This window comes from Rhinolophus hipposideros (genome assembly GCF_964194185.1).
Source record: "Rhinolophus hipposideros genome assembly, chromosome: 1".
NCBI lineage: Eukaryota > Metazoa > Chordata > Mammalia > Chiroptera > Rhinolophidae > Rhinolophus > Rhinolophus hipposideros.
The window spans coordinates 21016193-21041863 of record NC_138047.1 but is presented as its reverse complement, the minus strand read 5'-3'; the positions used below and the strand labels follow the sequence as shown (position 1 = coordinate 21041863).

The 25671-nt window shown below is 38.5% G+C and overlaps 2 protein-coding genes across 2 annotated transcripts; both read left to right on the top strand.

Moving 5' to 3' along the window:
• The first annotated feature begins 135 nt into the window (after positions 1-135).
• Positions 136-25405, top strand: HSPA14 (heat shock protein family A (Hsp70) member 14). The gene is made up of 14 exons (XM_081025973.1): positions 136-324; positions 1330-1410; positions 1489-1571; positions 9792-9840; positions 9970-10075; positions 10896-10986; positions 12042-12146; positions 13220-13381; positions 14704-14859; positions 16940-17042; positions 21077-21289; positions 21709-21882; positions 24266-24336; positions 25185-25405. The coding sequence occupies exons 1-14, from the start codon at positions 268-270 to the stop codon at positions 25261-25263; spliced, it is 1530 nt and encodes a 509-aa protein (XP_080882099.1). The 5' UTR covers positions 136-267; the 3' UTR covers positions 25264-25405.
• On the top strand, positions 3595-8086 carry MSANTD7 (Myb/SANT DNA binding domain containing 7). The gene is made up of 2 exons (XM_081026110.1): positions 3595-4271; positions 4794-8086. Exons 1-2 carry the CDS (start codon positions 3710-3712, stop codon positions 5315-5317), a joined length of 1086 nt encoding a protein of 361 aa, XP_080882236.1. The 5' UTR covers positions 3595-3709; the 3' UTR covers positions 5318-8086.
• Positions 25406-25671: the final 266 nt, after the last annotated feature.

Below are 25671 nucleotides of genomic sequence, written 5' to 3'. Positions count from 1 at the left end.
CAAGTGGCGCGTGCGCACTATCGCACACGCTGTGTCGCTTCAGCCGGGCGCGGAGAGACGCACTAAAGCTATTCGCCGACTGCTGGTGAGGGAGGCGGGACCTCCAGGCTGATTGGCGACGACGCGGGAGGCCGCGGCGCTGGGACCGGACGCAGTGGGCGGGCGGGAACGTGAAGTCTCCGCGGTGCCTGATGGGGCTGTTGGGAGCCGGAGACCTGTAGCCTCCCGGGTACCACTCTTTACTGCTGCCGCCGCGTCCGCCGCCTCATGGCGGCCATCGGAGTTCACCTGGGCTGCACATCAGCCTGTGTGGCCGTCTATAAGGTGAGGGAATGGGGCTGGGCTCTGGGCCTACTGTCAGCCACCCCGTTCTCCGAGTGAGGGGCCAAATCCGTTCATCACCCACGGGGTGTGAACGGCGCGGGGCCGGCCTAGGAGCGTCGCGCGCAGAGGCGGTACTGCGGGGAAGTTTCCAGGCGAAGAGCCAGGCGGACCCCGCTTCGGCCGCTGCTGCTCCGGAAAGCCAGCTGCGCCTCTGCTAGCGGGTCGTGAGGACGCTGGAGCGCGGGGTCCGGGGACGTCAGGGTCGCAGGAGACCGGGGGGGGGGGTGCCCGGGACGTCGTGGGCGCGGGAGGCCTCGAGGGGGACGGTCCCGGGGACGTCAGGCCGCAGGATGCCTGGAAGGTGTCGGGATGTAGCGACCGCGGGACACCTGGAGGTGCCTGGCCGTTTGCCAGGAAGGGGCGCGGTGGCTGCGATCGGGAACCGGGGCTGCCGACCCCGCGAAGCGCGTGGAGCGAGGTGACGGCGTGCGGGCTGCTGGCTTGGCCCGTCTGGAAACGGGAGCGCTGGACCAGGAGTTGTGGCCTTCGTCCCTCCTCGGGGGGGAGGCGGGAGGAGCGATGGTAGTGAACTCGCCGTTGCGGGTCTCGCGTTTAAATGCCAAGTGAGTTGTAAGGAAAAGCCCAAGGGATTAGAGCTACTTCATTATACTTGGAAAAGGGGAAGAACTGTGTATTTAGAGGGGGGAGGGAGTGTGTGTGATAAGACTTGTTGTAATCGTGTATGGAAAGGTGGTGGTTAGGTGTGTTCCCGTTATTGACTAGGCAGAGAAGACGGGAAAAAAGGAGGCAGTTCTTCGTGGAATGTTGGCCTTACATGAAATAGAGGAGATTACTAGCGGCGGTTAAATCGACACATTTAAAATATCGATGGAGCCTATGTTGTCCCACATATAGGCAAAGTCACCCGGGCCCGAATATGTCGAATGAGACTATTATACATATTTCATTTCAAAACAACTAATACACTTGTGTCTTTTTCTCCAGGATGGCCGGGCTGATGTGGTTGCAAATGACGCAGGGGACAGAGTTACTCCCGCTGTTGTTGCTTATTCAGAAAATGAAGAGGTACTATTCCCCCCCTCGTTTTTGTACTTGGGAATAAGTAAAAAGTATACGCATTGTAATATGTTTCTCTTTTTTCAGGTTGTGGGATTGGCGGCAAAACAAAGTAGAATAAGAAATATTTCAAATACAGTAGTGAAAGTAAAGCAGATCCTTGGCAGGAGGTATGGAGTAAAATAATTTACATATGGTAATAAAAAATGTGTGTACGCATCCTAAGCATAGTGTGGCATGAAACTAGAAACACCATTTGCTTTTTCGCTGTTTTTTATGACTGTCATTGCAGAGAGTACCCCAGTAGGCTGTTTCTTTTGATGATTAGTGTTGAGTCTTCTCAAGGATAGGATTCACTCAGACGTCTGTTTCTTGCTGGTAGGTCTGTTAGTATTGGTAAAGGCCAGCGTTCCTTTAGTTTTGACAGTTCGTGTCATTCAGAGGTGGTAATTTGGACTTTTCACATTTCTGTATTTTTTAACTGAGGGACCTCGAAAGATTTTTGTGGGAATTTGACTACTTCTTTGCACTATAGTTGAATTTTGCAAAATCTATACATTTGGTCATAATTTATGTAGATGCTTCGATTTTTCTTCTTTGGGTCCTTTTGTGACACTTTCTGGGAACAAACTTTTCCAGTGGCTTACAAATTTAATCATTAGAGAAACAGCTTAATTAACGTCTTAAGTAAGAATCAGGTTAATCATCTGTTGTAGCTTTAATTAAAAGATTAAAAAGGTTTGCTTCCCCAGACTCCTGTCTCCTCAAATTATAGATACCATAATAATTAGGGGGTTTCATTTTCACTGGACTGGTAATGCTTGATATAGTGTTTTTAAATTTTCAAAGTGCTTTCACATCTATTATTTTACTCAATCCTCTCAAATCCCTGTAAGATTGGTAAGGCAGGTTTTATCCCTCCCCATTTATAGATGAGAAAATCAAGGCACATAGAAGTTATTACTCAATTGGGGGCGGTGAACTAGAATAGGTCTGCAGTTCAGGACTTTTAACCCCTTAGCTCAGGTTGTTTCCTTTCTGTGTTGTTCAGTTGAGAATTTAAGTAGAAATTTCCTTAAATTGATCCTGGGATTTGGGAGTAACAAATCAAATTCAATGGATTTTTTTTTTTTACATACAGATTTTTTTTTTTTTATTATCCCTTACCTATGTTTAGTTAAATTGAACTTGACATTTATTTTTTTTCCTTCCAATATCTAAGCACTGTGCCAAAAACTATTTTGGAGAGAATTCAGATTTTTGTGATGATGATAAATTAGTTGGTGTCAAAAATTTTCAAATTATAAACTGAAAAAAAGGGAGTTGTATGTTGAATCTAGATTCACTGTAAGCAGCCAACAATATGTGTTTTTTATTAAACTTTTTATTTTGAGGTAATTCTACATATTGTTATAAGAAATAATGCAAAGAGATCTGATGTATTACTGGATGTACCACTTTCTCCCAAGGCTAACATCCTGAAAAACGGTAGTAGAATATCACAACCAGATGCTGATATTGATACAGTCAAGATACAGAACCTGTGCATAGATCTCTCCTGGTAGCCCTGTTTGTTTAAGCTGCTATTTTGGGGCAGACAGATGAGTAATAATGTGGTTGTCTTCTGCCATATTATGCAAAAAGCTTTGTATTAACAAGAAGAACTTAAGCTTCATTTCGGGCCCCGAAAATTACTTTTTAACAAAGGAGTGCAGTGATGTCAGTAATACATAGCCACGCCACGCTGCGTAGGCCAAGGTTAGTGAAGGATGAGCGCCCTTCAGACAAATGCTGCACCATGGTCCTGCTAGCACGTCTCTGGAATGAGGTGCCCCGTGCTCCCGGTATTTCCCCCTCGGTCTGTCTGCTTACAAGACAATGATTTTTACAGACACACAGTTGTACCAGGTCTCAGCCTTGGAAGCTTTCTGGCCTTTGTGGAGGAGCCAGTCCCCTGGGTATCAAGCCAGTAAGTCCCATGTTAGCCTCTGGTCCCGTATCCATCCCCAGCCAACGTCCAACGTTGTGCTTTCTCAGTCTGGGCATCCTGCCTGTTTGCGACCTACTTACAGGTAGCAGCACTTAACTTGCTTCCTTAACACCCTCCCTGTAACTCTCATTCCCCTGTGGCCTTCCAGCCAGAAATTCAGTCCTCGGACCTGGCTTCTCAGCAATTAGCCCTGAGAAGGAAGAATCGCCTGGCTCCTGCAAAATAGACTGAGAGCACCAGTGCTTCTGCCCCACACCTTCAGACTTGCGCCTTGCTGCCCAGGAGCTCCCTTCAGCTAGCCTTCCTTCCCCGTCCACTATGGCCAGTGCCAATAGCAGTGCGGGCATCCGGTGGTCCAGACAGGAGACGCGGACTCTTCTCTCCATACTAGGCGAGGCAGAGTATATTCAGCGCCTCCAGACTGTGCATCATAATGCGGATGTCTATCAGGCTGTGTCTAAGCGAATGCAGCAGGAAGGCTTCCGCCGCACCGAGCGTCAGTGCCGCTCCAAGTTTAAAGTTCTGAAGGCGTTGTATTTAAAGGCGTATGTTGCCCACGCCACCAGTCTGAGCGATCCACCGCACTGTCCTTTCTACGATACGTTGGATCAGCTTCTCCGAAGTCAGATAGTGACGGACCCAGACAACTTGATGGAGGATGCTGCTTGGGCCAAGCACTGTGATCAGAACTTAGGGGCCTCTGACACCCCCGGGGAAGAGGGAACCAGTATTCTGAGAGCACAAAGGACTCAAGCAGCAGATCACCAGCCTACCTTGAAAACAGTTAAGGAATCAGATGAGGATTGTCAACGGAGAATCAGTGACCAGATGCGAGAAACCAGTGACCTTGAGGACTCCTGGGATGAATCCTCGGGGCCAGGTAATTCCCAGACGTGTGACAGATCGGGGTCCCGGAGTCACTTGGTTCTAAACACCAGCATGTGTTTGGATGCTGTTCTGTTTAGCATTGTCCCTTTTTCTGCCCCTGCCCTCCTTTTTTTTTTTTTTTAAGCCCACTGGTAAGATTAAGGGTTCCAAATGTTTAAAAGCTATGACCCTAAACATATAAGATATTAAAACTCTACATGCAGAAGATGTACTCTTGAGAACCATACTAGTTCTGGCATTATTTATAATGGGTACCCATGCATTTGTGGATATAGAGTGGGTTGGGTAGCTAAGTGGAAAGGGGCTCAGGAAAGCAATGGGGAGGTTTTGGGGGAAAGCTGACAACAGGCCAAAATATCCAGACTACGGAAGTGAATTCTTCCCAGTCCCTTGAGGAAAGAGGCTTTTCCAGGAATGACTACCGTTTTGTAATTGTCTCGCAACTCAGCTGCTGGCTCCAAGCATTCCCTTAGCAGGAAAGTCCTCTCTGCAACATTGTTGCTTTGTTTTTCAGGGTGCTCTCAAGGGACCCCCAGCTACAGCAGCTCCCACCACCTTTTCAGAGGTGCAATTGCTCCCTGTCAGAGCAGCCCCCTGGCCAGACTGGGTATGTCCGGTGAGCCCAGCCCTGGCACCAGCACCAGCCGAGACACTCCTGGGGTGGCCTCCACACAGCAGCCTCCAATGTCCTCCTCCGGAGTTCCTTTTGTTTCTGGTGGGGATAGGCCTTTGACCAGTGAGCCCCCTCCAAGGTGGGCAAGGCGAAGAAGGCGGTCAGTGGCCAGGACTATTGCAGCTGAATTGGCAGAAAATAGGAGGTTGGCACGAGAACTTTCAAAGCGTGAGGAAGAAAAGTTGGACAGGCTGATCGCTATTGGTGAGGAGGCCAGTGCTCAGCAAGACACGGCCAACGAGCTGCGCAGGGATGCCGTCGTCGCAGTCAGACGCTTGGCGACGGCAGTGGAAGAGGCCACAGGGGCTTTCCAGCTAGGCCTTGAAAAATTGCTTCAGAGACTCATTTCGAATACCAAAAGTTAGGCACTGGTTACACAAGGCTGTACCTCCTAACGTGGTAGAAGCCCAGATCCAGCAGTTGCCTTCTGATACCCTGGCTCCTTTGCCGTGTCCTCAGAAAAAAACGTTCATGAGCCATGATTCTGCAGGAATAATGTGCTAGTTGCTGTTCTCAAGCTTCTCTACTAACTGAAAGACCTTTCAGCTATGTGAGGGGTGGCCGAATAGAAAACAAATGGAGCCAAGTCCGGAGAGCTAGTTAGCCCTGGCTTTGGCACTGATGTGAGGCAATTTAGTTTACCTCTATACCAGTTTCCTCATCTGTCAAATGGGAGCTAGGTAACAACTCCTGACCTGCCTACCTCACAGGGTTGTTGTGAGGAGCAAACCGCTGATAGATGTGAAAGGGTTTAAATATTTAAAAGCACTATACACATGTAAGTTATTAACGTATTTGACCTTGGCCAAGGTAAGGCTAGGGGGACAAGATACAGAATTGTGGTTGTATGCCATGATGACCTCATTGCTTGAATCTTTATTAGTTTAACTTGACTGCTTCCTGAAGTTTGAGATCTTCATTTTTTTAAATCACTCTATAGCTCAAGACTGCTATAGAGACAACATGTGTCAGTACCTTCCTCTCATTTTCACCGCTGTGTCTGTAACGTACTAGTACACTCACTAGTCAAACCATCTTTCCCTCCATTTCAGTAGTTCTTAGTCTCTATAAGGATATAATTCAGAACTAATAGGGAGCCACAATCGTGTGTTACGGTGCATATTGATAAGCTTTGGTATAATGAGATACTGGCTGTTTTACAGAATATTAAATGTAAGTAAATTCTTTGCATTCCATATTATTTGGGTCCCTTTATATGTATAGTTATATTTTTTTAAGTTTGGGTTGCCATTTGATCATCATGGAAAGAATTCGGATTATATCAGTTTCTAAAGTGCTTTTAGCTAATTTCATTCTTTTCTATTAGCCTTTTTTCTCTCTTATGTGTTACAGAAGGCAAGCCCTAGAAAACTTTCCTTCTAGGGAAATTTCCAAAGTCATTTTTTCTCATATGGTATAGATGAAAGTTCACCTAGTTAGTGGCATATGGTGGCAAAGAACATTTGAGGGTGATGTGAATAAAGACTGCCTGCAATAGAGAACTCCTTTTAAGCACAAGCTCTCAACAAATGAATTCCCTTTCCACCCCAAAACACACACCCTTCCTTTGGGATGTGGAAAGGTGTTGAGCCATATTTCCAGTTTACTTCAGAAGGGAAGCCATTACTGGCCATCATTAACTTAAAGCTTTTAGTGGTTTACTTAGTACTTTCAGGAAATACAAATAGGAGCCTTGGATTTTAAACAGTTTTCTTTCAATCTAGAGGCTGAAAATAAAAAAGTGTGAGCATGTTGGGAGAGATTTTATATTTTGCAAGGTTAGGTGCTTAATGCTGGAAATACAAATAGGCAGAGAAATGAGTAAAACCACAGTGGGACTATACCTGGAACCACAAATAGCACGTGAGCGAGCTGCTCCGATGAGTAGGTGATGGGGGTAGGAGGCAGCTGGTCTGGTGCATACCCTGGAGTCTAGTTAAACTCCTGGGTTCTAATCCTGTCACATGTCACATTGACAAATCACTTGCCCTTTTTGTGCCTCCATTTCTTTATCTGAAATGAGAGATTTATATTAGATGACTTTTCTAGGACCTTCCAATTCTAAAATTCTATGACAAGTAGCATAACAAAAAAGGCAACATGAAATTTTAATTGTAGTATTTTCAGTCACAGCCACGTATTTGTTTGAAATACTGGTAACAATTGTATTTTAAGGAAGCATTCTACAGAATTAGTATTTATTAATATACTGAACGTCTATAAACACCACACCAGACAAAGATTCTTTGCTTTTAAAGGAGCATATGTTAAGGCATTAAAATGGACACACACACACACACAAACACACATTTTCTCAATTGCTTTAGGCCATTATATGGAGGGATATGTGTCAGTTATAACTAGATAACACTAGATAATGTAGGTAGGTAGACTTTTTGGAAAAACGGAAATACTTGAAGGAGAATTAGGCCTGTATGACATTAATCTGTTAATGGTAGCAAAACACAGGTGAGGATTTATGTGAGATAAGAGAAGTGCTGAAGAACAGAAGTAGAGTTCAACTTTGGAGGTAGTATGGTGAAAATCTAATGGGTGAAGTAACCTTAATGTGGGAATCAAACTGAAGGGAAAGGTCTTAAAGAAGTACACAGAAAAATAGGCAAAATACTGTTAAGAGGAGGGAAGTTGTGATAAGGAGAAGTCATGTGAAAGAAAACAAGCCCAGAAATGCCTCCTAAGCTCTAGGCCCAATCATTGCTCCCGGGCTAGCCTTAGGTGGGTCATTTCACCATTCTGTACCACAGGTTCCTCACCTCTGAAGTGGGAAACTACTAACTATCCTACCTCCCTCAAAGGAATGTTGTGAGGGTCAAATGAATGTAAAAACTCAGACATGGAAGGCACTGTATTGTGCCCGCGGCGGGGACGAGGACCCTGTGGCACATGCATGCTGACGTGCGCCAGGTCTGAGGGCCTGCTGACTGCAAGAGACAAGTGTGGAGGAGGGGCAAGAGAATGGCGTTGCTGGTAAAGGTTGTGATCACAGTGGTCGGATTCACACTCTGCTCCTAGAGACCATGTTGTGAATGGGGTGCTATGTATACCAACCTCCCGCCGCCCTTTTGTTGTCTGTTACATAATTCAATCCTGATGTGGATAATAAAGTTTTTACTTGTATGTAGTTGTGGGTCAGTCCGCTACTTTCTGGCGCTATCCGTGATCATTTGTCACCTCTATTCTCTGCTTTCTGCTCTGCTAGCTAATCTCCAGGGTCTTGCCTGTGTATGGCCCCAAGAGCAAAGTGTGCTTTCTGTCCTCACAGGAGCGAGGTCTTTGCGTAACAGTTGAAAAATAATTTTTCATTTCTAAGAGTTCTGTAAAATTCATAAAAGATCCTTTCCTAGCAAATTATCTTGTTTGAGTAATAGATAACCTACACATAATAGGATAAATTATACTGTTGACTTCAATTGTATTCTAAAGAAAGAACTGGTGTTGTGCACTAATTATAAGACTGGTGCAACAAACTACGGGCACACTTCCACCTTTTTTTCTTACTCTTAAGATATTTGTACAGGATATAATGCAAATTCTGGGTTTAGACAAAGGGAAGAAGGGAGGGTTTAATGGAAAGAATACTAAAATTTATATTATATATAAGGATTCCTCCCCGTTCTGCCGTAAATTAGCCATGCGACTTTGAGCAAGCTACTTACCTGTTTTCTCTCTAGATCAATTTTTAGGTGATAGGAAAGGAAGTATGAGGAATCTGCAAGGATTCCAGACAGAGCTCTAAGCTGAATTAAACCCCTTTTGTCTTCCTATTATTTACACAGATTAGGGTCCTTCTATATTCAGTAATGCTTCGGCAATTAGTTGCTATTAATTTTCATCTTTTAGTAAACATTTAAGACTGGTCTCTGAACAGAATAGCCACAGCCCCTTGGAAGAAGGGTTTAGAATGATCTACTTCATTTTAATTTCTAGAGGAAATTAAGCCAAGGATCAAAGACTCCCATTCCAATTCAAGGAGCAGTAGTACTTCAGTCATGTACCATCTTACTGCCGGTCAGTTGTTTAAAGTGTGAACAACTGTAGCCTGATAGAGAAGACCTGGGATCCAGTACTGTCTGCCCCTTATTAGCTTATAAGTCATTGACCTCTATGAACCTGTTACCTCTAATACCTGCCAAACCAACCCCACATAGGTGTCGTGAAGATCAAGTGAGGTAATATATGTGGAAACATTTTGTATTCCACATAAATTAGTTTTGCTATGTTGAGCAGCACGACACCCGTTGTCTTAATTTTTTCTTTGCCAAGAACATTAATACCTGCTTTGTATGGGTCATTCTAGGTCTATCTACCTATAGTACTGTGCACCTTTCCCGTATATAACATTCGTACTTTTGCTCCCTTTTTTTATTTTGGGTGTAGATTCATGTTCAGAAACCAAGTAACAAAGATGGTGGTAGGCATGCTGGTTTGCCCTGAGTTTGCAATCTTTTTGTCCTTTTTATCTCAGTGGTTGGATCCTCAGGATTATAGATGTGAGAGTATATCACATAAAATCACTGATATTATGAAAATCATCCCCAAATGTAGCACCTGTTAATAGCAAGATCAGAAAAAAATAAGAGCTATTTACTTTCAAATGCAGAAAAGTAACATCTTAATAGAATTACTATAACCATTATAAATATTCCATTCATTTAATCCTATCATCTGTTATATCTGAAGTTTTTTTAATATTAAGCAATGTAATGATTTTGTTTATATTTTTATATTTGTTCAGTGGTGTTGAAGAATGTAATGTTTAAACCTTATATATCAACGATACTGATTTTAATAGTTAACTATCTTTATCTCTATGGACAGCTCTGATGATCCACAGGCTCAGAAATACATCACAGAAAGTAAATGTTTAGTGAGTATGGTTCTATTATTCCCTATTACGAAAGTAATTGTTAAGGTGCTGACCTGTAGTATTAGTTTGCAACTTTGTATTTTTATCAAAATTCTTCCTTATTTAACACACTTATAATTTCCTTTATAGGTCATTGAAAAAAATGGAAAATTACAATATGAAATAGATACTGGAGAAGAAACAAAATTTGTTAACCCAGAAGATGTTGCCAGATTGATATTTAGTAAAATGAAAGGTATTGAGCCAAAGAGAAAATCTTTTAAGAGTTGACCACTAAAAAAAAAACATTAGGTGTATTTTCTGACGTAGGGAGAAGCCAGTGATTGAGCAGATGAGCAGTGAGGAGACCTATACTCTAGATTTGACGGGGCCACTAATTGGCCATGTGACCATGGTTAAATGACATACCTTCCCTGACTTTGGTTTCTGGAGAAGTAATGTAAATGGATTAGGCTAGATTGGCATTTTCAAAACTTCTTAAGATTAAGTGGCCAAATAAGCACAGTGTAGAGAGAATATTGTATCTCCCTCTGTAAGATTGAGAGTGCACGCTCAATAATATTTAGGCACATTAGGTAGGTCTGGTTTTATCACTTTGGACGAAGGCTGGGGCTGAGTGGCATTCTTTGGAACAATTTAGAAAATTCTGGAGTAGATTATTTATAAGGCTCTGGAATTTACGTTAAGAACTTGTGGGATGGAAGGGATACCTTTAATGTGTTGAATTAACATGGTGCTGTTTGTCTTCACATTGACTCATTAGAAGCTTATTCTCGGTGGAATCAGTCTAATTTGGGAGATGCTTGAAACTTTGAAACCTAAGAGCCAGGCACTTTGGAAAGTACCTAGTTCTACATCCACAAACTACCAAAACCACAAAAAATAGTGCACAATTTAAGAGAATAAGGAAAGAAAATCAATGGGGTGGGATAGTCATGTGAATTGAAAAATTGTTATAGTGAGAAAATCTTCGCTACAAATGAATAAACCTCAGAAAGTATCGCTTGACTTTTTTTCTGCCATCAGAATTTATTTTTATTTTTTTTAATATATAGAAACGGCACATTCTGTCTTGGGCTCAAATGCAAATGATGTAGTTATAACTGTTCCATTTGATTTTGAAGAAAAGCAAAAAAATGCTCTTGGGTAAGTATAATATGGAGTTTATGGTATTTTTAGTTAAAGGAAATACAAATTTCACAATAGCACCACATAGCAGAAAAAGTAAAGTTGCATTTGAAAATACCTTAGGCAATAAAATTGTATTTGTAAATACATGTATGTATATATGTGTGGATATATATATATATATATATATATATATATATATATATATATATGGGATACACACACACACACACACAAAAGTAAAGAGCATGGTAAAAAAGTATGTTAATGATCATTAATATTTCCTATCTTTTATGGAACACCAAGAGAACATAAAATTAGATATACCTTCTTAGTTCTTTTGATTGGAAATGTTTTTAATTACCAAGTTAATGCTTATGAATCACTTTGACTCAGTTTCATGTAATTAGGGTTTATGTGGGAATGATATAAAAATGTGCAATTTTAGAATATATTTGCAGCTATTTCTTCACCTTAGATCTCAGCATCTAAACAAAAAGTCGAATTTAGTTTTTACAGCGTATATGACAAAATTTTTGATATTAGGATTACAGTATAATTTACATTATAATTTAGTTACTATGCAAATGTAAGTGGTGAGCATTCATGCCTTTGTTTTGGGATAGGGTTCCGCATGAAGCTTTAGGCCAGCATCTAAGTTGCTTCTGAAGTAGAGAATTGCTTTATTGACTTGAACTTGTGAGATGTTGATACCTGTGATGCTAAAAGTAATTGGAAAATTCCAAAATGTATTACAAATTTGTGTTAACCTCTTTCTAAAGTTTGTAAGCATGGGCATTTTGAAGAGCTTTCTTTTCCTTATTCAGTATAAGCACATGTTACTTTAAGAAAGTAGACTCTGAACATTACTATTTTAAATGGAAAATGATCTACTCTTACAGAGTTACATCCATTTCTGTGTTCTATTATCTTGCTTCTAAAGATCATTACCGTTCATGTTCTACTTATGAAATCTTACTTGCTGTTGCATAAAATCTTTAGCAGAGCATTTCTGAGTATGTGGACTTGGACGTGTTGTGATACTAAATTCATTGAAAGCAAATTGTCCACAGGGAAGCAGCCAGAGCTGCTGGGTTTGATGTTTTGCGGTTAATCCATGAGCCATCTGCAGCTCTCCTGGCTTATGGAATTGGACAGGACTCACCCACTGGAAAAAGGTAAAAACCATACTTGCAGCTTTCAGTTTTTCAGTGCAAAAACAGTTTAGATTATAGCAGTTATATCAGTAGAGATTGTTTATAATGCAGTGGTTCCGAGCCTTTATGGATGAAAAGATATCTAAACTAGAGTTTTCAAAATAGATGAGAAAGATGTCCTAGGACAGTAGAGAAAGGAGAAAAGACTAAGCTTCTGCTCTCCCCTTATCACCCATATTTTGTCCCTTTATCGGAGAAAGATTTGAAGTTTGTAAGCCCAGCCAAGTTCCAACTCAAGCTAGGACACTCTTAATTTTCCTACCAATTCCAATTATTAAACATGTTTAGAAACACTGATTAGTTTTATATACATTCATCTTGGCAGGAGATGGGGCGAAATCCAGCATGGGAATTTAAGACTTCTTTTGATAATGAAATAGTAAAACATACTCCTAATTTAGTTGTCAAAACTTGTCTTAATAAAAAAAAAAAAAAAACTTAATAGAGCTGACACATAATGCAACTTAAATTAATTCAAATATATAAATTTCCACTAGTTGTTCACCTCATTCATATCTCATAGTTAAAGAAACCAGTAAGCATAAATCACTAGGAAATTATTTTTAAGTAAACTAGATAAATGTAGATTATCAGAAATTATGAATGTTGATGCATAGGAAATTAGATCCTAGTTTTGCATGTTTCATTTTTATAGAACATGTTATTGCAGTAGTAGCTTGGAAAATAGTAGCACAAAATTTCTACATTCTCTTACAATTCATTATAATAACAAATCTCTTCTTTATTTGAAAAGTTGGTGTTTTGAACCCCAGTTTCTCAGAAGAATACAATTTTACCAGCACAGTTAAATGAAAAATAACTTTGACTTAAAATCAGAAGATCTGGTTTCTAGGCTTGACTCATCACTAAGTGATGACCATGGACAACTTAGTTACTCATGTGAGATTTTTAGTTTCCTCATTTGTGATTTAAAGGGATTAAGCTAAGTGACTTCTTAGTTTAAGAAGTCCAACCTAACTTTAAAATGTTGTGATTCTCTCTTAACTTACTCGTTGTCTTTTTTTTTTCTTCAGCAATATTTTGGTGTTCAAACTTGGAGGGACATCCTTATCTGTCAGTATCATGGAAGTCAACAGTGGGATATATCGTGTTCTTTCAACAAACACGGATGATAACATTGGAGGTACACATTTCACAGAAACCTTAGCACAGTATCTAGCTTCTGAGTTTCAGAGGTGAGTATTAATGGAGTTGATGATACATTTTGATTGCAGTTTGTCTTCAGGTTTTATTTTTTTCCTAATTTATTTGAAATTGCCCTGCTTCAAAGGAGGTTGTGGTTTTTCCAGTGCACTGGATGTTGTCGTATCTAGAGTTAATATCTAGCCAGGCAAACGTGGGGAAGCAGAGGTCAAGCTGCCCAGTGCAATGCACTTGGATTTTTCACTTAGTTTAAGGGCCCACCAAACACTGAAGTATGTGAACTTGTATCTCAAGTTCAGTTTCTTAATTCTTCATGCTCTGCTTTGATGTCTGAATGAAGAAGGAGTAGGCACGGAGGCCTTGATGCCCTTCCGAACAGTTTTTAAAAGTAGATCTGATGAAGATTACATACGTTGTAGTTATATCTCAGGAAAATAATGTTTTATGGAGTGTTTAATTACTAATCTCCTACCACAAGGAATATTTTAGTTTTGTTACTGGATGTAATTATTCCATTCAAAATTCTAACCTTGTTTGGCACATCAAAAATCAAATAGATAAAGGTTGTATTTGGGGCATTACCGCTCTAAAAACAAAAATGTAGCTGAAATAGTATTTTCATCAGTTTGACTAAACCGACTAGGTAAAAAAGTCTTGATAAAAGCCGTAATTTCTTACTTGTTTAATAAAGACCTATACAGCTTTTTGTTATAAAAGTGTTATAATTCAAGGTTGAGCGTTGTTAATTTTACTACCAATTCCAGTCACAAAACATGTTTAGAAACAAGGCCATTGTTCACTACTTAGCAAGCAGTTTTAACAATTAACTCAACTTAGTTTTAACAATTAACTCAACAGTTCCAAAGGTAAAAGAACTGTTACATATTTTGTGTGTGTCAAATTTCTTTGAAGAAGCACTTCTAGTTATTTGTTTAATGCTGGACACATAATTTTATACTGTTCAACAATGTTTGTGCTGCAGTGGCAATGGGGGAGGTATGAGACTTGACCCAGTTACATTAATCTCTTTCAACTTCCATTTGTCTCATCTGTAAAAAGATGACAGCTACTCCACCTTCTTCAAAGTATACTTCGTTATTATGGTTACAGAATGCAGCAACTCAAAGTATTAAGTATGTTTGGTTATTCACTTTTCTTGAGGAAACTCTTCTTTTAATTGCAGAGAATTTTCTTTGGAAACTTTGGGGGGTTAGAAGCCAGATACTAAAATCTGGTATTTATCTTGATTCATGAGCTGCTTATTATCCTAATAGGGATTATCCAGATTTTCATTATAATAAATTCGAAATGACCTAGTAATTTATAAACTTCAAAGACTGTATTTTTAATTTAGATCCTTCAAACATGACGTCAGAGGAAATGCCCGAGCCATGATGAAATTGATGAACAGTGCTGACATTGCAAAACACTCTTTGTCAACCTTGGGAAGTGCCAATTGTTTCCTTGACTCATTATATGAAGGTCAAGATTTTGACTGCACTGTGTCCAGGTAAAACTGAAATTCAAAAACTTTTTTAAGAAACTCTTTAAGTGCATTCATATTTAGGTGTCATTTTCTCATCCTGAGTTTTTTGTTTGTTCATTTGAGATTTATTCTCCATCTATAAAAAGAAGAGCTTTCCTGTCTCTACTTCTGGGATCCAGTTTTTGTCAGACTGAATAACTGACTGTTCCCAAAGTAATTACGTCAGTTGTGATTGGTTGCTCTGTTATTTACAGCTACAACTAGGTAGTCTAGAGAAAGTTGAGAAGAGACTCAAGTTTGAGATTTTCACATTTCTCTTACTAAATGGCAGCCCCACCTATATAGTCCCTAGTTCTTTGTTACTTATATTTGATGTGGGGTTTGCACGTTTCAGTGATCATTTACTACAACTTAATTGTTAACACTGTGTGACAGGCTATATTCTAAGTATTAATATGTCTTTATCATCAAGTCCTCATAACAACCTAATGAGGTATTCCTTATTTTACGCATGAGGACGCTGAAACACAGAGAGGTTTATTACTTGCCCAAGGTTACACAGCTAGTAAGTGATGGACCTGGGATTCAAACCCAACCAGTATGACCCCAAAGTTCATAGTCTTTAAATATCACACTATACTAAAGATTGATATTTATCTTGGTTTTGTTTGCTCTGTCATCCGTCAACATTTTAAATTTTAACAGCTTATATGACATTTAGTAAACACAGATATAATGTGCATGAAATTGTTTCTAATAGCCATATCTCATACATAATCCAAAACATTGGTTACAAGGGTTTGCACTTCTACCCAGAAAGTCCAGAGGACGGATGTCACCCTGTCATTTTACATTGCATATTACTAACAGTAGTAATAGCTACGTTAGTTAAACTATTCAAATCTCCCAACAACCTAACAGGTGACTTGGAAACATAGTGAAAATTTCCAGAACTATAGTATTATATTATTTTTAGGATTGTACTGACTATATTTAGTTAAATTCTCTCTTCATCTGGCTGTTATGGTTGAGCTTCCTTTCTCTCCCTCGGCTTTCCTAAAGACTTCATATCTGTATGCTCAATGTGATAAACACTAGCCACCTGTGGCTATTTAAATTAAAATTAATTGGAAACAAAAAATTCCATTCCTAAGTAGCACTAGCCACAGTTCCAATACTCAATAGTCTCGTGGGGCTAGTGGTTCACAGAAAATTCCGTTAGCAATGCTCTATATCTTTTAAGAGAGATTTCAAGCTACAACCCGAAAGATAGGTATTAAATTAAAATGAAATCTCTTTTGTGGGCAGAGTGTCTTTATATATTTTCTATTTCCAGATTCTTAGTGCTGAGTTTGTCCAAGTACTCAGTATGCATTGGCTTATTAATACCTGTTATTAAGAATAAGATAGAAATTGTAATTTTTCATTAAGAAAAGTTTGCCTTTATCACAAAAATTTCAACCCCAAAGTATGTTTTTAGTGTCTAGAGATAGCACAAGTAAATTTAAAAATCAGTCATCTGCATTTGAGTTCAGTATGAAATTAGGGAGTACATTTTTCATGACCATAGATCATTCTTAAAATTATATGCTAGAATTCAAGTTCCTAGGCGATGCAAAGGAGCTAACCTTCTGTATAGCATTGTCTCAGATTATAAAGAAAAATAATAAGAAATAATTTTTAAAACTTTTAACACATAAAAACATCAAAAACTTCCAAATGATGGTTTGACTTGGATTAATAGATTTATTGTTGGAATGCTATACATTGAGTCTTCAGTTTTTAGGGTTTTGAAAGCTTCTAAGTAGGCCATGGGTAAGAATCTCCAACCTGAATTTGATCTTAAATGTCTTCATATACTTGTAGATAAATAAGTTGGATGTTGTTCCCCCCATGGTATTGCACTGCTGGGTGTTAAATATCCTTTTCTGATCATAAATCTATTCCTAAGAGAACACATTAGGTTTTGGCATCACTCTTACAAGAAAAAGATGTCTTGTTAATTGTACTAAGCCTTTTCTCTGTGTCTTTTTCTTCTCTCTGTGTGTGTGCGCACTTGTGTACGTGCATGTGTATGTGTGTGTGTGTGTGTGTGTGTGTGCAGGGCAAGATTTGAACTTCTCTGTTCACCACTTTTTAATAAATGTATAGAAGCAATCAGAGCCCTCTTAGAACAAAGTGGATTCACCGCAGATGATATCAACAAGGTAATACTTTTATATTTTTCTTATTTATTTTAGAAGTCGTTTCAGGCTTGGAAATAGCCCCTCAGTACTGAAAGAATATTTTTATGAATTTAAACATTTTCTGAGCTTGTGTCAATGAGTAAGGACAACAGGTTAAATTTTGATTACTGGTTGTAGTGCTAGTCCTGTTTCGTGTCTTCGTCCTTTACCATGACAATGCTCCGTGTCACACATCACTTCTGGTACGGCAGTTTCTGTCAAATAAAAACATTACAGTGTGTCTTCATCTACCTTATTCACTGGAGGTACCTTATTCATCGACCTTAATCTGGCACTGTGCGACTTCTCGCTCCTCACCAAAGTCAAAATGACCATGAAAGGTAAACATTTTGAATCGATTCAGGGTGTTGAGGCAGCCACGACAATGCAACCTAAAGACACTCACGAAAGAGGACTTCCAGAACTGCTTGCGAAAGTGGCAAGAACAATGGGATAAGTGTGTTCAAAGCGAGGGGGAGTATTTTGAGGGGGATTAATGGCAAGGTGTCTTTTACTATAATAAATTTTATTTAAACATTCACTGTATTTTTTGATCACACCTCATAACATTTCCTATGGGCAGCTGAAGGTGTCTGTCGGTCTACTGCCATGGTGCTTCTCATTCTGTGACCCAGACTAAAGGAGCAGCTACCTGGGACATGCGGTTCCCATGGCAGAGGGAAAAGAAGAGAGCTTGCAGAACCTGCATGGCTTTTAAAGCTTCGGCTTAGATGTGGTGTGCTTCGCTGTATTCACATTCAGTTGGCCAATGCTAGACACAAGGCCACGCCTGAGAGAGGGGCCCAGAAATCTACTCCACCTACAGAGAGGGGCTGCAAAGTCTGGTTATGACCCTGGGCACCAATGTCTAATCGTCTTACAGGGAAGGGGGAGGGGATGATTGGGCTCCACAGGCATTAAAACACTGAATCTCACAACAGCACCAGCAGGTAGGCACTATTATCTCCATTTTCAGATGAGCAAACTAAGGTTTCTGAAGAGGTTCAGTCCTTTGCTTCAAGTCCTATTGCTGGCAAGTGAGTGGGGGAGCTAGGATCGGCACTCAGGCAGTGGGTCTCCATAACGCATGCTCTTTCTTTTCTCTTACGTCCAGCCTCTGGTTCTTCCAGAAGGAATCCACAGCCCTCTTGCTTGAGGACATGTCTGGTTTCTGGCCTTCTGAGCACAGGGAGCTTCGCGGTTCCTTCTGTTTAATACGCAAACTTTCCTTCTTGCCCTCGTTTTCAACACCATGCCCCACTTCGGTCCCCTGCTGTACCTTTGTATCCAAGGCCATGACTGGGGTCCAAACCTCAGTCTCCGAGTGTGGGGGAGGTGCTGGTGGCCACCTGTCTGGGTCAGGGGAGGGGTCTTGGGGGTCCATTCACTCTATACGTATGCTCTCTACATAAAGTCATCCTGCTTTCACGACTATGTCCCACCCTCGTTTTGTCTGCTGTGTGCTTCCAAATCCCCAGCGTCTCTGGGTTCTGGGAGTCAAACCACCTTGCTTTCTCTTTGGTTCTCAAACTTAATCTGCTTTAAGACAATTCTCTCTCTCCTTTCCACCGTCCAAAATTTGTTGAAATCTCAAGATCTCTCTTTCAGTTATTTTGCCCTTTTAAATTGTTATCTTCTTAAATCCCTTCCTGTTAGTTGACTGGGCTTATGGAAGGGCACGTAAACTGGTGTAATTAATCCCTCCGTTTTAACCAAGTTTCCAGACTCTACAACGGCACTTGAATAGCTGCATAGTATTTCATTGCACTGACATACCATAATTTATCAAACCAATTCTTGATGTTGGATGTATAGCTTATTTTGGTTTTATAAACAGCAGTCTTTGTGAACACCCTTCGTTTCCTGAAAATAACATTTGGGAGTAAAAACTTTTAATATTTATTTACCAAATTGCTCATCAAAAAGCAATTTAGATTGAGTAGGTGTAAAACTTCATTATTAACATTGCAATTTTTTAGAAAAATTATTTTCCTAGAATTGTATTTTCAACTTCTTTCATAAAATCTCTAGGAAAGAACAAATGAAATCCTTTACAGGGAGGTGTTGGTAGGATTTATAAGGAATATGATGTTATTCAGGAAGATAATGTTTTCTCTGTCATATCTGATGCACTGAAACTGAGGTTATTCCTACAGATGGTATGAAAACAAGTCAACTTATTTTCACATGTAGAAAGTTGTACGTATTATCTTAAGCACTACACCACAGTTGAGCTGCCTATCAGCCAAGACATACAGCAGATCCACTGTACCATTCCACTTTAAAAAAGAAATGTTTCTTGAAAACCATTTTTCTTGAAATACACAGCCCTCTTGGTCTTTCTTTCATTCTCCTGCTAGATGGAAAGATGGGTGTAGAGAGTTTAAAATTTTCCACGTTGAACTCTCCTGTAAGAAAAGCAAGAGCACAAATGTGATTGTAAATGGCAAGTGCCCACAAGCTGGTGTGAGGGCCGCAAGAAGTCAAGGTGGGCCTGCCACCTACAGACGGGAGCCATCCTAGTCCAAACAGGGCACCTGCTACCCACCTGCTAGTTACTACCCTTTAGGGATGCAGGCCAGTGCTGTGGGAGCCTTCGACTTTTTAAGAGACTCAAAATAGGGATTTCCAATAAAAAAATTTTAATATTTAAATGTTAGTAAACTAATTCAGAACTTTTAATAACACTGTGTGGAGAGACAAAACTTGCCTGATGTAATTTGCAAGTTACAACTTTGCAACCTCTGGTCCAGAGGGTTTTGTTTGATTGGTGTTTTTATTGTTGTGTCCTGGGCTGTGGGTGCTTCTAAAATGAATTTAATACCTTTCCATCTTTTTAGGTATTCTACTCTAGGGCATAATGCATGGATATTCTCTGTTCCTCAAGAGTTCTACAGAATTTACCTGTAAACAGACTTTTGTCTGAAACTAATATTTGAAGTACCATATAACTTTTACAAGTTCTCTTTATTGCTTCAATTTTGAATTTGACCTATTTAATAATAATTTCTTGAATTTTTAACATACCACTTTTTATAACATTCTTAAAATTGTAATTTTATGTATCTTTTCATACTAAAATTTGTATATATAAAGAAGTTATTGAAATTAAAATGGGCCAGTTTCTCTCTCTCTCTGTCTGTCTGTCTCGCTCTCTCTGTTCTTTTTGAGTTTTTCTGTTTTTGCCTTCCCTAAGTTTGGCAGACAGTTGTTTTATTTTTTGCTCCAACTCCTGCCACTTAAACTATCCCCAAAAGACTTCCTTAGATTTTTTGTTTCAAGTTGTGTTCTTCTCTTTTCTAATTGCTTTATTTCTGCTTTTCTCTTTATTTTTTCTAGCCTTTCCAGGACACTTTTATTATTTTTCTAAATTCTTATATTAAATGCAAATTCATTTATTTCATTTAATTTTTTCCCTCATGCATTAACTACAATTTTACTTATTCATAGCTTTGGTTTTATTCCAAACTTTGATAGATTTTATTGCTTTTTTTCAAAATAATCTGTAATATTTTTTATTTTCCTCATTGTTGTTTAGATTCATATTTTATAATACCCAAGCAGCTATGAAAGTAAGCAATCAAACCCCTGCCAAGTGGAAACTGGGTCTTTTGCCTGCTCCCTCTGCACTGAGCCCTGGTGTAAAGCCACTGGAGCAGGGAATGCTCCTTTGCCTATATAAAAACTTCTTTATTTGCTGTAGTCCTAGGAGACTCATGAATGCAAGCCTGTTGGCTATCAGAGCTAGGTGATTTGGGGGCCCATCCCTTGGGTGGCAGCCATAAAAGTTGGGGCACTAGACATGTGGACAAGCTCATAAAAGAGCAATTTTGCATTCAGTTCTTCAGAAACAATGATTTGTATATATATTTATGTGGTCAGTATAACAAAATAATACGTTAAAATAGGGTTTCTTATATTTTATGTGATGAAGATGGGTCAGCCTCTTACAGTCAACTTTGAGAAACAGCCATTGTTCTAGAAGTGAAAAACTGAAAATTATTTTTATTTTCTAGGTTGTCCTTTGTGGAGGGTCTTCTCGAATCCCAAGGCTACAGCAACTGATAAAAGATCTTTTCCCAGCTATTGAGCTTCTAAATTCGATCCCGCCTGATGAGGTTATCCCTATTGGTGCAGCTATAGAAGCAGGAATTCTTATCGGGAAAGAAAACCTTTTAATAGAAGACTCTCTTAACATAGAGTGTTCAGCCAAAGATATTTTAGTTAAGGTACATTTAGCTCTTCTTTACTCTCCCATAAAAGTGGTATAAATTTAATGCCCTAAGTTTTCATACATACCTTGTTTTTACAATAAAACTTTATATACTGGTAAAACTTTTTAATTTATATTTGTGATTTTATGTTTAACGAGTTTCGCATATTCTTTTAGTATTTATCTAACATGTTAATTTCTTAATAACTGATTTTAATCATAACTTTTAATCTAATCATAATCATAGATCTATGTTTCAATTTGTTTTTAAATAAAGTAGGTTGGGATTAAGGATCGCTTCCATTTTCTTCTCTTTGCTTATCTGTAGTTTCCAACAATTATCAGCCTGGGATATGTATTACATTTATAGGAGTGATTTTTAAAATTGTAATGATAAAGATCAAAGGATATGCATATTATTTTCCTGTTTATTAGGGAGTCGACAAATCAGGAGCCAACAGTTTCACAGTACTGTTTCCATCGGGGACTCCTTTGCCAGCTCGAAGACAACACACATTACAAGCCCCTGGAAGTGTATCTTCAGTATGCCTGGAACTCTATGAGTCTGAGGGGAAAACCTCTGCAAAAGAGGAAGACAAGTTCGCACAGGTGAATACGTAAAACTGAACTATGAATTACTCTCAGGAAACTGTTTAGCTTTTCCTTCTGGATTGGATTCAATTTAATATCAATTAATGTAAAATGTACATAGGATATCTAACACATTTTTATGAATAGATTACTTCTACTTACTCATTTTTGTAAGAGAGAAGAACTAGGTGATTTTAATTTGAAACAGTTACAGGAAAAGGAACACAAAATACTATTTGTATTTATATTATTTCTCTTTGAGCTCTTGACCCTTTTTGGTGGTAAGATATGTGGCAGGGAAAATGACATTTTTTTGTTTGCTAAATGCCAGGTACTACATGAGGTACTTTACAAACAAAATGCTCTCAAAATGCTGTGAGATAGATATTATTATGTGGATTTTATAGGTGATTAAGAAGTAGCCTTATGGTAGTACCGTGTTTCCCTGAAAATAAGACCTAGCTGGACCATCAGCTCTAATGCGTCTTTTGAAGCAAAAATTAATATAAGACCCGGTATTATATATTACATTATATTACATTACATTATACTATACTGACTATACTATATTATACTATATTATATTATATTGTATTACGTTACGTTATATTATATATTATGTAAGACCCGGTCTTATAGTAAAATAAGATCGGGTCTTATATTAATTTTTGCTCCAAAAGACACATTAGAGCTGATGGTCTGGCTAGGTCTTATTTTCGGGGAAACACGAAGTAATGCCTTATTTTCGGGGAAACAAGGTATATGCCTTGTTATTTTGTTGGTTGAGTTCATTTATCCTCAAGCTGGTTTTACTCCTGGGCTCATGCTCTTGTCATGAAACCACGCTGCCTCTGATATAGTGTAAGTTTGCTTTTCAAAATACCACATGTATATTTCATGCTATATGATCTTCTGCATCTCTTTAAAAAGAGTGAGGGGAGCCGCTCGTGTTATTTGCTTGGAAGCATTCCCAAGAAATACAGTTACATTAAAACAGCACACAGGGACTGCAGAACTATATTTATAGTATGATATCATTTGTTTTTTAAATAAAAAGACTGAGATCATGGGTCCAGTCATGGGTAAGGGAGGAGGTCCAGATCATGGGTAAGGGAGGAGGTATTTGGGTAGATGTGTATATTTAGATATCCGTGAAGGGATCTAGAAAATATCTGTAAGTTATTCAACTGTATTCAGGAACCTTAACAGTGGGTAGGTTTGAGGATATTTTACTTTTTAACACTTTCTACTGAAAATTCTACTGAATTTTTTATAAATAGACAGGACAGGAGCATGAATTAGTTTTATAGTAAAAATAAAACAAATACAGGTAACAAAAGAGAACGTGTAATACCTTTAGCTTTATATCTATGTACTACTTTCAACAAGAGAATAATGAAAACACATACATACATTACATGTCTGGGCTCCAACTCAGATTTAATTAACATCTTAGAACCTACTGGAGTAGGGCTCCTTCAACCAGTAAAGTTCTCAAAAGCTTGTCTAGATGTTTCTGTTGTGTTACTACATAAGCACTTCCCTGTGCACAGATTTCCGACCTCAGATGGCAGTCTCGATATTTATTCCCTTAGCTTCCGTCTCTTGTATATTTATTACCTTTTTCTTCACATGCTTCTCTGAGGCTCTGCAGCTACTGTCACTGTACCCTAACTTACAGATGCCAGAGGACAAAAGTGAGCACATAACACTGACTCTGAAAGAGAATCTTTCAGCAATGCCACCTGTTCTAACCTTCTCATTTCACAGATGAGTAAAGCTAGGTACTTAGCACCTTGCCTAAGATCATAAATCTTGATATAGGTAAAATCTGAAAAGCTGCTTCCAAACTTGGTTTATTGATATCCTTTTCTTTAGGAAACGGAGGAGTTTTATAGTAAATTCAGTAGTATCTCTTACTTATAAACGTAATCTTAGTTGTACAAAAGAATTTGCCACATGTTTGCAAAGTTTGTGTACCTTTTCCAAGTGTATTTAAAATATTGGAGTTTTAAAAGAACATATAGATGGCTTACCAAAATAAAATTTCCATGTTACTGATAATAGCTTAATTACCAAAAAGAAAAGCAGTGTTTATTTTCTGAGACAAACAGTACTTCATAGAAACAATCATTTTAACCTAGGACATGACATTTAAAAGGGACAAATATGTTGGTTATCTTATATGCCCTCCTTCTGGAGGAGACATTTCATTTCATAGTTGAGAAAGCTTAATCCCGTTTTCTGAATTCTAATAACTGGTAGGAGAGTTGAAAACTGCGCTATTTTAAAAAGTGTGTTTCAGTAATAAGTAGGATTTGGTCTGTTGGAATAATTAATGCATCTGTTTATTAATAGGTTGGAGTACTGAATCATTATTGTATTATTTTTGCATAAACAGGTTATACTCCAGGATTTAGATAAAAAAGAAAATGGATTACGTGACATATTGGCTGTTCTTACTATGAAAAGGTACAAAATGAAACTACTTGTGATGTTAAGAAAATTCACTTTGAGACTTAACCGTTTTTGTTAGTTTATTGATTCTTTACCCATTGTCGTTCTTGGAAAATCATTTAGTAAAAACTGACAAAGATTTTATCAGTGATTTACATTTTTTGCCCTGCAGAATTACTATACCTTACAAAGAAAAGTATATCTCAAGTCATTTGCATTCTGCATTTGTTACGAACTCTTTAATTATATTGTGGGCATAGTGCACCTCAAAAACTGGTTCCTGCAAATTTGGGATAATTTTTATTGATTTTAAATATAACTTTCTAAAGTTACATAATTGATATTATTTGTCCTGTGAAAGAATAAGTTTATTTCAGTATTGCTACAGAAAATGTCTAGGAAATAAAAGACTAAGGAAATCTAGCTCTTACCATTTCCCTGACAACAGCTCATCCATAACACTACACCTTGCAAGTCAGTTGTTTCCGAGTTAACATTCGGGACCATTCATTTCATAAATTGTACTTGGCAAGAATATTCAATTCACCAGAGTAGGTTTGTCTTGGCCTGGGCTAGAAAAAGACACGATCCGTTTTGAGCTTGAATAAAGTCTTACACTTAAAATCTTCACATGGGTTTTCAAGTAATACCACTTAATCTCACTGGTGTAGGAGGAAGTTTGTAAGAACTACCTAACAGTACTGAGTTTAAAGACACTGCAATTGGGCTTTTTCTTTATCTTAGTATTCTTCTTTCAAAAGTTAAAATGATCTCTTGTTTACTCTAAGTCCCCAAGTAATTTCTTACGGACGCCCTGTTTGTATAAAATGCGCTTATGTCACGTTATTTGTTTGTTTGTTCAGGGATGGATCTTTACAGGTGACATGCACAGACCAGGAGACTGGAAAATGTGAAGCGGTCACTGTTGAGGTGGCATCTTAGTGTTTTGGGGAACCATGAATTTTTTACAACTAGAATAGCAACATTATTTGGTTTTGTTTATAAGTGATGTTTATATTGAAATACTTTGGAATGAACTGTGTAATCTGTGTTTCTATTAAACTCCAGTATGTTGGTAAACGTTGCAGCCTTTTTTTGTTTTCCACTTAAGATGAATCATTATTAGTGGGAAATATAAGGAACTTTTTCTATCCTGAAGATATTTAGAATTAAATAGTTTTAAGTGGATTGAAGGAAATTTTACTGGGAATTTAACGTGTTTTAAAAATTTGTTTCTATAACTTCTAATTTTAAGAAGTCTTTTATTCTTTTTTGATAATGAACTAAGAGAACAACTTAAAAGTGATACTAACTGAAAAAATGCAGAACCATGTACAAAGTAAGATATCA

Coding starts and splice junctions, on each gene's coding strand:
- HSPA14 (XM_081025973.1), top strand. CDS start 268: ATGGCGGCCATCGGAGTTCACCTGGGCTGCACATCAGCCTGTGTGGCC. Junction 1,572..9,791: donor AAGCAGATCCTTGGCAGGAG/GTATGGAGTAAA, acceptor CTCTATGGACAG/CTCTGATGATCCACAGGCTC. Junction 21,290..21,708: donor CCAAAGATATTTTAGTTAAG/GTACATTTAGCT, acceptor CCTGTTTATTAG/GGAGTCGACAAATCAGGAGC.
- MSANTD7 (XM_081026110.1), top strand. CDS start 3,710: ATGGCCAGTGCCAATAGCAGTGCGGGCATCCGGTGGTCCAGACAGGAG. Junction 4,272..4,793: donor GGATGAATCCTCGGGGCCAG/GTAATTCCCAGA, acceptor TTTGTTTTTCAG/GGTGCTCTCAAGGGACCCCC.